Below are 13,554 nucleotides of genomic sequence, written 5' to 3' on the forward strand. Positions count from 1 at the left end.
GGTATGTACCGTTCATCCTCAGGGGAGCGTGAACATCTGAACCAGATTTAATGGCAGTTAATCCAATAGTTGTGGAGATATTTCACTCAAAGCCACAAATGAGAAGCTGCTGGTGGCTTAAGAAGAAAAGTCACAATCAAGTCTTGAGCGTCCATCATCTGGACACCACGATTATCTGAGTACCAAACCATCCAGATTTTACACTGAATATGTGAAAACGTTCACCTGTTCGTGACCTTTCCTCTCATGAACGTGAAACATGATATACTTCTTGCCACATACTCAGACTCAGACTCAGTAACGCCACCCTGCCCCTTCTAACGCTCTTCAGACCAGATCTAACTTGTAGCTGCAGCAGTTCATTCGTGAACCCATGAAACGACTGCACATGTTGGATGCAGTGCGTCATTGGCCTGAATTCAATCAATTAAATTAACAAAGAAACAGGTTCTACTAGGTTTCCTTAAAACCTTTTAGGCTGATGACCTTTTGAAGACACACTACAAACAATGAAAACCTGCTAGCCTAGCAACATTAAGGCTAAAACAACCCATAATGCAACACTCTGCGTAGAAGCCGATGTCAGACCGGCGCTCTCTTCTTCAGAAGCGCCTGTTTTTCTTATTTGGTATCCAGAAATGTCAGATTCAAAGACCATCAGTTGTTAGTGTTTAAACACTGTAACAGTTTGGCGCAGACAGTATCGAGGAGTGTTAATCTGCCCTCGATGAGTGAGATCATGTCCTGAATGTTCGTCAGCAGCTGTTTGCTGTCGGCCTCGAGGGCTTGATGAACCTCTCTGTGTTGTCTGAGCGAAGGCGGCGAGGCTCCAGTCTGACTGACCAGCTCAGCCAAAGCTTTCAGTCGTCCGGCGGATATACGACTCGCACACGAAGCAATTATGTTCTCTTTTAGCCCACGACCGCTTCCCGTCTCTTCTCTGAGAACTCTGCGAGAGGACGAGATGGAGAAGGAAAATGAGATTTGAACCGTCTCCGCTGTCACTTAGCATTAGTTTACAGGCTCTCGCTGTGAGCGGGGAGAGGAAGCACTTTGGTGTTTTCCAGTCAGGCTCAGTTTACTGCAAGTCACTCAGAGGGATGGTGGATGTGAGGAGGAGGAGGAGGAGGAGGAGGAGATGGTGTATCAGTTGGTGTAGTGCAGGGTGTGGAGCCGGCCGCCCAAAACTCCTCAATTAAAGCTTAAATTGGGTTTTCTGTGGAGGCCTGGAGAGAAATCTGTTGATATTGTTTACTGACCTTCAGGATGGTTATTATATCATCATGATCAGTTTGTGTCAATGTGCAAAATGTCTAAAAGTCCAAATTAATGATTCCAAGCTAATTAAAAACTAACTAAACAAGTAGTCATAGTTAAATAGGTTGTAAGTACTTAGTTATTGAGTATATAGTAAGTAGCAAGTGACTTTTATTTCTCTAATATCTGACAACTGCCATGTGGAATCACATTACAAATAAAAACTAATAAGTTAATGATCAATGACAACATAAAGTGTGACCAGTTCCCTACAGGACAAACAGATTTCAGAGCAAACATTTCAAATGAACTGTTCACTGAACAGAAGTTTTACAAATGTGCACTATATTGAATGATTAGATCTCCCATGCTTCCTCTCGGCAGCACAGAATCCTTAACCCAGATGTTTTCTTCTGGCCACTGGGTTGAGTAAACTGCATCTGTCTGAAGCTGATCCTGAAACAAGGATTTGGACCAGAACTGTTTCAGCTGCTGGAGCTCCTGCAGCAGCCGGCGGCTCATCTTGTCTCTCCGTGTCTCCCTGCAGGCGGAGTACGAGGTGACACCGGACGAGAAGAGGAAGGAGTGCGGTCAGGAGCTCGTCGACAAATACTTCAACCCAAAGGTAGCTGCTGCGTTCACGGACCTCTGTCACTTTCTGTGTTTCCCTACATTTTTTAAAAATACATTTTTACTTCACGTTCCAACCGTCTGAGCAGCCGCTGGCTTCTGTTTAAGAATCTGATGAATCTACACACTTTGACTCAACTTCATTTTTATATGAAAGCAACATTATTCTCATGCTGCATTAAGAACACTCTGATATCTGAGAATTAACAGCTAAACATCAATTTATTTAATCCAGGAAAACACCAAAATTCATCTTATTTTTTACATGATGTAAATGTTTATTTCATTGATATTTTTTGTTATTGAAGTTTAAATTTTTCTCCTGTCTTCTAAAAGAAGTAGTGATATAAATACATCACAGTCCAACTTTGCATTTATAAAACTAAGGGCCTTTCTGTTTGGAGTTTTGCGTGTTCGCCTCGTGTCTGTGTGGGTTTCCTCCCACATGCAAAAAAGAAAAGCCAGGTCAATCGTGCAATATCTCAATTTCTTTTCTGAGAAAACATTTCATGTTTTCATGAATGCACCACAAAAGGAGAAAAAAAACAAGCCGTTGTGGCTCAACCTGGCAAGAAATTAGAGAGGTGAGAAATCTAATCCTCTAATCTGAAATTGCCACCTGAAGATGAACCTTTCACACCAACAGCACAGAGACAAAACAGTCTTTTATATTATTACTAAGAGACTTTAGCGTTCACGTCTGCAGGTTTAAGTTTCCTTCTGTTCTTCCTGATACCTCTCGTCTCTCCGTGTGCTTCAGTCTGTCTGTATCTGTGAACATACAAGTCTGAACATGCAGAAGTCTGCAGAGCGTTCTGTCTTTAACCCCGTTCATCCGGCTTTCATCTGTGAGTCGGCTGTCGGAGTTGAGTCACCGTGTTTACCTGGACTTCATCTGTTTTTCTGTGGCGCAGTCAGAGGACCACGTGCCTGAGGTGGAGGAGGCCATGATGGCTCAGTGTGCCGAGAGGCTGCAGCAGGAGGCCTGCAAAGAGCTCTTCAAGGACTGTACCAAGTAAGATCTCGTGCAGGGTCCCATCTGTGCTCTTTTGTTATGGTCCAACATAAATATTCAGATGTAGCGCTCAGTCTTGGTCTACTGCTGGAAATAAGGACGTTCACATTCAGTAGTTGCACATTGTTGTTGTTTTAATTTCTAATAATTGCTTCTGCTAAATAACTTAATATTTGGCAAATAATACATATTTTATGTGTAGAGAAACAACAGATCAGAGTGTAAATCCTGATTTATTTATGCAACATAAATTAGTTCAGCCACTGAAATGATGACCAAATTAAAACATGACGGTGTCGGCAACATAACAACATTCTCCATAAACACGTCATTTCTGTAGCGGGCGAGCAGGTCGGGAGCAGAGCCGACTGTCAGGAGGAATAAAAACCCAGAATCACATCAGATTCTGATCTGATCTGAAGTCATTTACCGACAGGAGGAGAGATCAGAGATCACTTTTAAACTTTTGGGATTAATAAGTAGATTCATCTTCATCCTGGTGACCTCCATCATCCGGAGTTTATTTACTTCATTTACCTTCAAATATTCTGTTTATTTTTGATTAAAGATTTTACTCTCACCAGATGACATCATCAAAACTGTCCAATGAAAGAGCTCCCACAGAAATGTGTCCGTTTGTAATAAGTCAGTGTGAAGTTTCTGAGGTTTAAACCACATTAACTCACCAACAGGACTGAGAGTGATAAAAGTGACTTAAACTGAAACAACAGAATCACGTGTGATAGAAAACTGTAAACCTGATAAACAACATGATCTGAGATCAAACCAAAGAAAATGCGACCCAAGTATATAAATTATAGAAACATACAGATTGTGTTTGTTTCACATGAGATACAAAGAGCCTCAGTGATCAGCGTCGTCTCCGTGAGGTTTCTGTTCTCAACGCTCAAAGAAATCAGATCAGAAGAAATGCCCTGCAGACGCTCGACGGACTGAACCTGAACCTGAACCTGAACCTGAACCTGAACCTGAACCTGAACCTGAACTTAAGCTCTGCGGGTTTTTCGGAAGAAACCTCAGTTTCTTTGAAGTCACGGGGTTCAAAGTCTAAGTGAAGTCACGAGTCCTGAGCCTCCACTTGACGAGTTATTGGAGCTAAAATCAAACACAGCTGAATTGTTTGTTCGTTGTTTGTTAATGAGCCTGAAGTCGTTACACAGCGATTAACCAATTTTTCTATTAACCGCCACTTAAACACGTCACTGTTTCACTGAGTGTCTCTGTTCTCTTTAATAAAAAGAGACATTATGATACAAACACCACTTCTACTCAGAAATGACCGTGTATTAGTGGGATTTATAAACACGGGTGTTTAACTCTGATCACGTTGTCTCTGATTTCACGTCATTCGTCATTACGAATGTGTCGGAAAATCAGGAGTTATTAGAAAGCAGCAGAACACAGACGTCATCAGGACGATGAACCCAGAAGACGTTAAACTAGTCGTAATCAATAAAACCATGACACGATAATATTATTTAACTGCTTTATTTCTGTTCTGACATTGTGGGGACAAATACAATTAAACTTCTGAATAAAAATGCTCATGTGATTTCTATACATCTGTAGCGTTGTGTAATAAATCTATTAGAAATGATGAAACGGTGATTTTTTTTTTCCAGAGAATATGAAATCTATAATCGTTACTGTGGCTGCACAATGAATCCCAAAATAATCAAAACAGGACTGAGTTGAATGAAAAGTTGTGTTGCTGCAGAGATGCCACATCATCATGAGTTCACTAGCTTTTTAATGACAATGAAAACTGTGATGTAATATTTAATCATCTATAATAATCTGTCAGAATAATCACAGTGTCACTTGTTGACACCATGTTGTTCAGCCCGGATCGTTATGATCCATCATCTGTGTCGAATTTGTGACCCGAGTGAGTCTCTTGGTTCTGATTGGCCCAGAGGAGAACTGCATCACTGTCACCACCCACGAGTTCTTTTTGCCTGCAAAGAATAGATTATAATGAGGGTGACTGACGTATCCCAGCATGCATCAGCCACCTCACTTTGTACAACCTTATTTCTTTCTGTTATCGTCTCAGATATCGTGAGAGAGATTAACGACAGGGCGGCTTCAGACCTGTAACATCATCTCGTTTGACTTTATCTCAGGGAAGTCCAACTCATCGAGACGGTTTCTGATGAAGTTTGTTGCTGCTGTGATGAAGCAGAATACAGAGGAAGAGAGTAAACAGACGAATTTTAAGAGAAATACTGGAGAATAAATCGCCTTGTTGTCTTGTGATGAGGAAGAGTTCACGCTTGGTTCCACAAACAATCGCTCACACGTTGAGTAACATCCTCTGGCGACTCTGTTCCTGCTTGTCGCGTGGGCGTCAGGCAGCGGAGGCCAGTTTGTGTTTCAAGACGCATCAAGCACAAGACAGTTCGCTGCACCGAAGAACAGAAACCAGCTCGGTTTGTTCTCCTCCGCCTGCAACAGATACGTCTGATGATTTCCTGCAGTTTTTGTCCCTAAAAAGTTAATCAAACTGCAATTAAGTTGTAATGTAGAATCGTGACTCTTCATCTCAGGGTTGTTTATTTTGTTCCTGTCAGCAACATATTGATTATAAGAGCAACTATCGTTTCTTCAGTGTGTCTGACAGTGACCTTCATCAGGACAGTTTCACATGTCAGTGGATTCATATCAGGAGTAAATCCTTCCTGTTCCTCGCTCGCTGCAGCACAATATTACCTCAGTTAAGCTTCTGTTTTTTTCAGAGGATGATTAAATCCTGTACGTCTACAAATACTTGGATGAATTTCAGATTTAACGTCTGACAAAACAACTCCTGAATTACAAATTCATTCTTTTTTTTGTTTGATTCAGTATTTTCAGGCCAACACGGTCTTGTTGGTTGGAGCTGATTTATTTAGTTAGCAAACTTCAAAAATCACTTCACTGACTCGCTCGTGTTTCATCATGTCATCGGCAGTTCTGTCAAAACATGAACACGAGTGGACACGCGTCACATGTATAGTGTAATAACAGTCTGTATTAAGGCTGCAGCCAGTCATTTCTTTATTATTGATCGACCCAGAGTCACTTGATTTGTACAGTTTCATGGTGACGTCTTCACATTTCGTTCACTGTCACATGAGACGAACACCAGCAGGAACACCGAGTGAGATTCTGTTTTTTGGGGGGATTTTTGGAGAGATTTCTGTTTGAGACATGAATTAGATTATTAATCAAGTATCAAAACAGCTGCTGATTGATTCTGTCGAGCAGCTAAATGATTTATTGACTCGCTGTTTCAGTTCTTCACCGTCATTCAGTGAGTTATCTGCACAGATCTGCTGTTAAACGAGCTTCCTGTTGAAACAAACAATTCATATGATAATTTATTATACTATTGTTGACTTTTACAGTGGATTCATTCGTTGTCTTGAGCTCAGGCTGAAGTCTTTAATAAACCTTTAAACCGCCCAAACTATTCAATTTACAATGATGTAAAACAGGAAAAGGAGAAGCAGTTAAAAAGCGTTCCTGATCTTCTTTCAACACACTAAACAGTTAATTGACTAACTCGAATGAATCTTGGGTCTGACACTGATTTGCTGCAGCATGTTCAGACTTCTGTGTGTTGCGTTTCTTCCAGATTGATCCACGACTACCTGAGCGTGGCGCCGTTCGCAGACTACCTCGACAGCATGTACTACAACCGGTTCCTGCAGTGGAAGTGGCTGGAGAGGTAGAGTTTAACACAACCTCCTCGTCTCATCTCCATCTCCTTCTTCTTTTCTTCTCTGCTCTCTTTTGATGTGCATCAGTGTAATGTAGTGTCTCTGCACACACACACACACACACACACACACACACACACACACACACACACACACACAAACACTCAGAGCACTTACAGCTCATTTAGCAGCTACATTAGCTCTAAACTCCACCACAGTAACCAGTAACAACATGCTCGGAGAGTTGCCTCATTCCTTCCTCCCCTCGGTGTCCTCACCTCCTCAGGGGTTACTGGGGTGAGAACAATGCAATCGATGAGCGTCACGGTGATGTCACCGCTACATGTTTCAGAAGGGCAGCCTGAAGTTGCACAACGGCAAAGTTTCACAGTTAACAAAAACTGCAGAACTGAGAGCAGTGATCCTGCTGTGATTCAGACAATACAGGGAGAAGGTTCTTACTCCAGTAAGAAATGCCCTCAGAGTATCAGAGTGAGGACTATTAAAGTTCAAGGTAGAATCAGTAGGATTTGTCCCAGCTGTTCCTGAACGCACCACAAAGACAGTTGATTGTTGAGTCTCATTCCCAGGACGTCAAATAGACACATGTTGGGTTGGTAAAGCGTCCCGAGCAGCAACAAAGAGAGAAAATCAGAAACTCTCTGCAGATACGAGACACTAACACGCCTTTTCTCCACAGTCCAGCCTCCCTCTCTGTCTGTTTACGGCTTCTTACGGCTTTGTTTCGTCTCGCTGCGTCTGCTGAAAGGTTTAAATCAGTGTTGTGATGTTGGGAAATAACGAGGCTGTTTTGAAATGTGAGGAGGAGAAAGTTCAGATGTTTGTGTTCAGATATAGAGAGGAGAAGTTAAAGAGACACAGAAGCACCTGCTGAAGTACAGTAATGAAGTATTTGAACATCCTCACTACTTCTGAATGAGCGTTCATCAAAGGTAGAAACTTACTGAGCAACTAAATTTAGTTACAGACCAATAACATATAATTATACAAGTTTATGTCCCATCATCTGAATTATTAATGCTTAAATCATTTCACTCCTCTGCAACATTAAACTGAATATCTCTGACTTGTTATGTGACATTTTATAGACCAAACAGCTCATCAGTTCATGGAGAAAATAACAGATCAAATTGCTGCTTAACTGGATCAAAACTGCAGCAGCCAAAAAAGTTGATCCGCTCAGCAGATTAGGTTCTGATGAGAATTCCCAGGATGAGCTGGGATCTCAGTTGTTGTTGTCACACTGTCGTCTCCTGTAGTTCAGCGCCAAATCACATAATTGTTAATTTGCTGCGGTAGAAATAAGTCCGTCATGAGAATAATGGCTGTTATGAGTTTGATGAGCTTTGTTTACAGACAGAGAGTTTTATCCGGGTCGGGTCTCTTCAGAGCGCCGCTGGTTCCCAGACTCAGTGATGCTGTGAACACAGTCGGCCTGCAGCGGACCGGAGTGTTTAGGCTTGATGAACCCACATCACGAGCTCGTCCATCCCACGGAGATCCTCCATGTTGTGACGTGGACACATAAGATCAGACCCGAATCCACGCGGTGACGACAGAGAGGAGATCGAGAACAAGAACCAGGCGAAACAAAGAGAAGGTGGAGACAGATGGAGCGTCTGCGTGTCCTCCTGCCCACCAGCTCAAAGTATTTCTGGCATGTCATCTTTCCAGGAACTGTGTGAACTTGATGACCTTGAATGTTTCTGTTCATCCAGTGAGATTCAGAGAAGTTTTCACAAACCACAGGGTCACTGAATTCCCAAAATCTGGTGCAAGACCAACTCCGTCGGCAGAATAAACGTTGGCAAAGAACATGTCTTCAAAACTGAAGATGAATTAAAACTTTCTCTCTCGTCACCACGTTGTGTTCACGCTCTGGTTCAGTTTTGGCACAGGATCGCTCGGTTATCATCATAAAACATCAGGATTCGGCTAAAAATACTTGTTTTGGTTTTCCAAAAACACGACACGAGATGTCCCGAGGCCGTTTAAACTCTGTGTGGTTTCCTCTTAGTGGTCGCGTATTTATTTATTTTTTTGTGATTTTTATCTGTAAACTTCATCAAAGTTGCCTCAGAGCAGCCACACACACACACACACACACACACACACACACACACACACACACACACAGCAATCACCATGATGTTGTGGCACTTTTTTGTGGATTAGTGATCGCAGCGTTACAACTTCCTGGATGGACTGATTGAAGAAGTCAGGCAGCTGAACTGAATCAAACTTGTCAGTGTGTCACAGTGTGTGTGTGTGTGTGTGTTACAGTGTGTGTCACGGTGTGTATGTTACAGTATGTGTGTGTTACAGTGTGTGTTACAGTATGTGTGTGTTACAGTGTGTGTTTCTGTTTGTGTCCGACAGGCAGCCGGTGACGAAAAACACATTCCGACAGTACAGAGTTTTAGGAAAAGGAGGATTTGGAGAGGTGAGTAAAACTTTAACACAAATCAGAACAACTCATCGATATGTGGACATGATCTGTCTGTTGTTCAACAAACTCTACCGATCATTGCCGTTAAAAGACAAACCTTTAACAGATAACTCTTTTCTTCGTCTCTGAACACTTCCCTCATTTTCTTTGAGGTGTTTTTCAGCTGTCTGTAAATCTTCATCTACCGTCAGAAGAGAGAGTTCTGCCTCAGTGTTTTCTCCAGGAAATGGAGTAAATAAATCATAAATGATGTGAGGAGAGTCACAATAAAACCTTCTTTAACTCACTTTACAGCTTCTCTTCCTCGAGCAAATCAAACGCTCTACCTTCAGATCTTTGTTCCACTTCAAGCACGTTAACAGGATCTAAGTGTAAAACTGGAGCAAGTAAATGTTTCGTTGTCAGTTAATGATGCAGGCTCCCCACAGACCGCTCAGACACCCACCGCTGCAGATTAGACTCGTTATGACCCATTAGAGCCACAAATCCTGAGATCTGAGACTGAAACCGGTCTGTGAGTTACAGCTCCACCTGCTGGACAGAAGAGACCGAACAGAGCAGGTAGAGAAGGTTTTACTGATGAAGGATGAAGTTGATCAGGTGAGAAGATGGACACATTTTCATCACTTTCTGATATTTAATAGGCCAGAGACAACAACTGAGAGATCCCAGCTGTAGTTTTGTCTCATCTTGAGTGCTGTCCAGTTATTTTGGGTCTAAAAACTCCACCTGGTTCAGAATTAAAGCCCTCTGATTGGCTCTCCATTGTTCAATGTACACAAAAGCCTCTTCAGTGATAACGAAACCAAAATTATTCTTCTTCCCTTTACCTCCCTCTGAAGTTCCCCCACACGAAATAAAATGTGTTTAAAGAGGTTTTGCAAAAAACTGAGTGTTGAAATAGTTTAAGATATTACATTTCTGACAACAGGAGATCGTTTTCCTGTCCAGGGTCCTGCTGCTCTCACTGAGGTGAAATCACAACATAAGCTACAGATATGAAACAGTATGAATTAAATTAAAACTCTTTCCTCCCCCTGCAGGTGTGTGCGTGTCAGGTACGGGCCACGGGGAAGATGTACGCCTGTAAGAAGCTGGAGAAGAAGAGGATAAAGAAGAGGAAAGGAGAGTCGATGGCGCTCAACGAGAAACAGATCCTGGAGAAAGTCAACAGCAGATTTGTGGTGAGAATCACGACACGTTCTCGTCACGTCTGCAGTTTTACATTCAGGTGTTTTCCTCGTCTCCTCTCTCACGTGACGCCGCTCTGTCTCCAGGTGAGTTTAGCCTACGCCTACGAGACGAAGGACGCTCTGTGCCTCGTGTTGACGCTGATGAACGGAGGAGACCTGAAGTTTCACATCTATCACATGGGCGACGCGGGTTTCGACGAGAGGAGAGCCGTCTTCTACTCCGCAGAGATCTGCTGCGGGCTGGAGGACCTGCACCGAGAACGCATCGTCTACAGGTCAGCATCAACACTCACGGATGTTTTATCTCAGCGTCTGACCGCTTTCCTCTTGTCTCATCAGCTCTGCTCTTTATTCTCTCACCTCACAGAGACCTCAAACCAGAGAACATCCTGCTGGACGACCACGGTGAGTCTCAGCATCACAGAAAAACTCTCGACAGCTCTGTGAAAGACATTGATCAAGTGAAGCTGTTTCTGCCTTAAATGCAGAACTGATTTGGCTGTAAAGTCAACAAGTGTTTGTATTTCAGCTTCAGTTTGTGTAATGTCCCGCTGTGAGGCAGCAGAGGGCGCTGTGACTCCATCAGACCGGCCTGATATGAACCCAAGGAGTTTATTCACACAAGACAATTAGACTTGATTAAAAAAGAATGATTGAAATCCCAGAGAGATGAAGGAGTGTAATGATTATGTAGAGCTGGATTTATCTCCCTTTAAAAACCCAGCGGACTGAAACACACACAGCACTTAGAAACAGACAACAAATATCTGGATGTTTTTTAAAGACGGAACCTGAATTTGGTCAGTTTGGAAACAACAGAATCAAGGTGATTTAAACAGTTGTTGTCTGTAAAAGTTAAAAAGTATTGTAAAAAACATCTTTGTATTTTAAAAAAGAAGTTTATCAAGATTTTATCAGCCTGAAATATATACTGTGTATCTCTAAGTGTCAGATGCTGATATTAGTTAGATTGATCTTTCCTCCAGTCTTACTGACCTTTCTGTGTGTGTGTGTGTGTGTGTGTGTGTGTGTGTGTGTTTTCAGGCCACATCCGGATATCAGACCTGGGTTTAGCGGTTCATGTTCCGGAGGGACAGACCATCAAGGGGCGAGTGGGAACTGTCGGCTACATGTGTGAGTAACCCCTGACGAGTAAAAACAAGAAGTAGATCGGTGGGAGAAACTAGATCCCGGGTGTCTGAATCTCCTCCGTCTCTCCTGCAGCTCCGGAGGTGGTGAAAAACGAGCGCTACACCTTCAGCCCGGACTGGTGGGCGCTGGGCTGCCTGCTGTACGAGATGATCGAGGGCCAGTCGCCCTTCCAGCAGAGGAAGAAGAAGATCAAGAGGGAGGAAGTGGAGCGGCTGGTGAGGGAGGTGGAGGAGGAGTACTCCAGCAAGTTCTCCGAGGACGCCAAGTCCCTCTGTAAAATGGTGGGTGGATGCTGGAGCGGTCTGTAGCTGCCATCTGCTCCGTATCTGACCATAATATAATAGTACACCTGTGTTTCAAAACACTTCCTGACACACTTCCTTGCCTGTTTGTTATATACTACTTCTTTTTTTTTTTTTTTTTAACCCTCCCAGCTTCTGGCCAAAGATCCGGCTGAGAGGCTGGGCTGTCTGGGAGGTGGAGCCTCCGAGGTCAAAGCCCATCACATCTTCCGCTCCATCAACTTCAAACGGCTGGAGGCCGGCATGCTGCAGGCGCCCTTCATTCCTGATGTAAGTCCACAGTATACAGACACAGAGTCACAGGAAGGACGCGTTCATATCCTGTAAGATTCACGTCGTTACAGTTAAACTTCAGTAAAACCCTTTTGTAAAGTCTCTCCAGGCTCCTGAGTGTTAGTCATGCAGCTGAAATGGAAAATGATTTAACGTAGAGGTTCATGTGTTGCAGCCGCAGGCCATCTACTGCAAAGACGTCCTGGACATCGAGCAGTTCTCCACGGTGAAGGGAGTGGAGCTGGAGCCCAAAGACGAGTCCTTCTACAGCAAAGTGTCCACAGGCAGCGTCTCCATCCCCTGGCAGGACGAGGTCAGAGACATGCGATCACAAACGACACACACATCCTGCAGAGTGTGTCTTTGTGTGTGTGTGTGTGATAGAAAGAGCACAATGTGGTGTGTTGTTCCCGCAGATGATCGAGACGGAGTGTTTCGAAGAGCTGAATGTTTTTTACCAGGACGGGACGGTTCCTCCCGACCTGGACTGGAGAGGGCAGCCGTCTCCTCCACCCAAACAGGGACTCCTGCAGCGGCTGTTTGGCCGACAGGTCAGTGAACGCACCCTCGAAAAACAAAACAAAGGGAAGAGCCAGAACTTTGCTTTCCCACAGTCACCGAGCCTTAAAAGACGTTCTGTGACTTTGTCCCAAAATGTTAAAAAGAAATTCATTTGTGGATTGTGGTTTTGTGTAAATCCTGCTGACAAACAAACAAACAAACAAACAAACAAACGGGTCAAATCATCACCTCTTTGGCACCTTGGAGGTAAATACATGCATCTCAAGTTGACTTTGTGCTCTCTGCCTCCCTCTGCAGGACTGCTGTGGTAACTGCAGCGACAGTGACGAGGAGCCCACCAGGCTGTGACACACACGCACACACACACACACACACACACACAGGATCTCATTTGTTTACAACTTTTGCACATTTGTATTTTTAAGATAGTCCTTCTCTAAATGTCAGAATGTATATTTTCAGCATAGCCATAAAGTTTAATGTTATTTAAAATACCGGCTGTCGTCCTGAACGAGATGAACAGATGTTTGTTTTGTTTTGTTTTTTTCTCTTTTTCGTCTGAGTTTGTTTGTTTTGTTGCTTTCACACTGATCCACTCACACGTGTCCATGTTACTGATGTGGGAGCTGCCGCAGCTCCACTGGAACAATCGCCTGCTGTAAAAGTGCCTTGCTGGAGGGCACTGTGACAGTGGTTACTAAGGGAGGACTGAGCATTCCTCGATCTCTTTACTTTTGTCCAGGGAATCAAACCAGTGACTTTCAGCTCATCGACTGTGACCAACTTCACATAAAAGCTCTATTTTTAATTTGTTTCCTTTCGTGTGGTTTTTTTTGTTTTCTCTTCGATGTTTTGATTTTGAACTGGTGATGACGTGAAGTTGTCGACATCTGCAGATATTTTTATATCGATAGTATTATTATTTTTTAGTTTTTTCAGCTCTGGATTCCTTTAGACAATCGACTCGTAGTGTCATCGCGGCTCCAGTTACTCTTCTCGCCTCAGTGCCAGTTTC

At 43.2% G+C, this 13,554-nt stretch overlaps 1 protein-coding gene across 1 annotated transcript in view; it reads left to right on the top strand.

The window, feature by feature from the left end:
* grk6 (G protein-coupled receptor kinase 6) overlaps positions 1 to 13,347 on the top strand; it is a 37,091-nt gene extending 23,744 nt beyond the window's left edge. Inside the window, exons 4-16 of the mRNA XM_037119131.1 lie at positions 1,805 to 1,882; positions 2,802 to 2,902; positions 6,543 to 6,635; positions 9,028 to 9,091; positions 10,141 to 10,281; positions 10,375 to 10,565; positions 10,658 to 10,695; positions 11,335 to 11,424; positions 11,515 to 11,723; positions 11,877 to 12,014; positions 12,193 to 12,330; positions 12,434 to 12,568; positions 12,837 to 13,347. Coding sequence (XP_036975026.1) covers positions 1,805 to 1,882; positions 2,802 to 2,902; positions 6,543 to 6,635; positions 9,028 to 9,091; positions 10,141 to 10,281; positions 10,375 to 10,565; positions 10,658 to 10,695; positions 11,335 to 11,424; positions 11,515 to 11,723; positions 11,877 to 12,014; positions 12,193 to 12,330; positions 12,434 to 12,568; positions 12,837 to 12,887 — 1,467 coding nt within the window. The 3' untranslated portion in view covers positions 12,888 to 13,347. The remainder of the gene's footprint in view (positions 1 to 1,804; positions 1,883 to 2,801; positions 2,903 to 6,542; positions 6,636 to 9,027; positions 9,092 to 10,140; positions 10,282 to 10,374; positions 10,566 to 10,657; positions 10,696 to 11,334; positions 11,425 to 11,514; positions 11,724 to 11,876; positions 12,015 to 12,192; positions 12,331 to 12,433; positions 12,569 to 12,836) is intronic.
* Positions 13,348 to 13,554: the final 207 nt, after the last annotated feature.

This window comes from Acanthopagrus latus, chromosome 13 (assembly GCF_904848185.1).
Source record: "Acanthopagrus latus isolate v.2019 chromosome 13, fAcaLat1.1, whole genome shotgun sequence".
NCBI classification, from domain to species: domain Eukaryota; kingdom Metazoa; phylum Chordata; class Actinopteri; order Spariformes; family Sparidae; genus Acanthopagrus; species Acanthopagrus latus.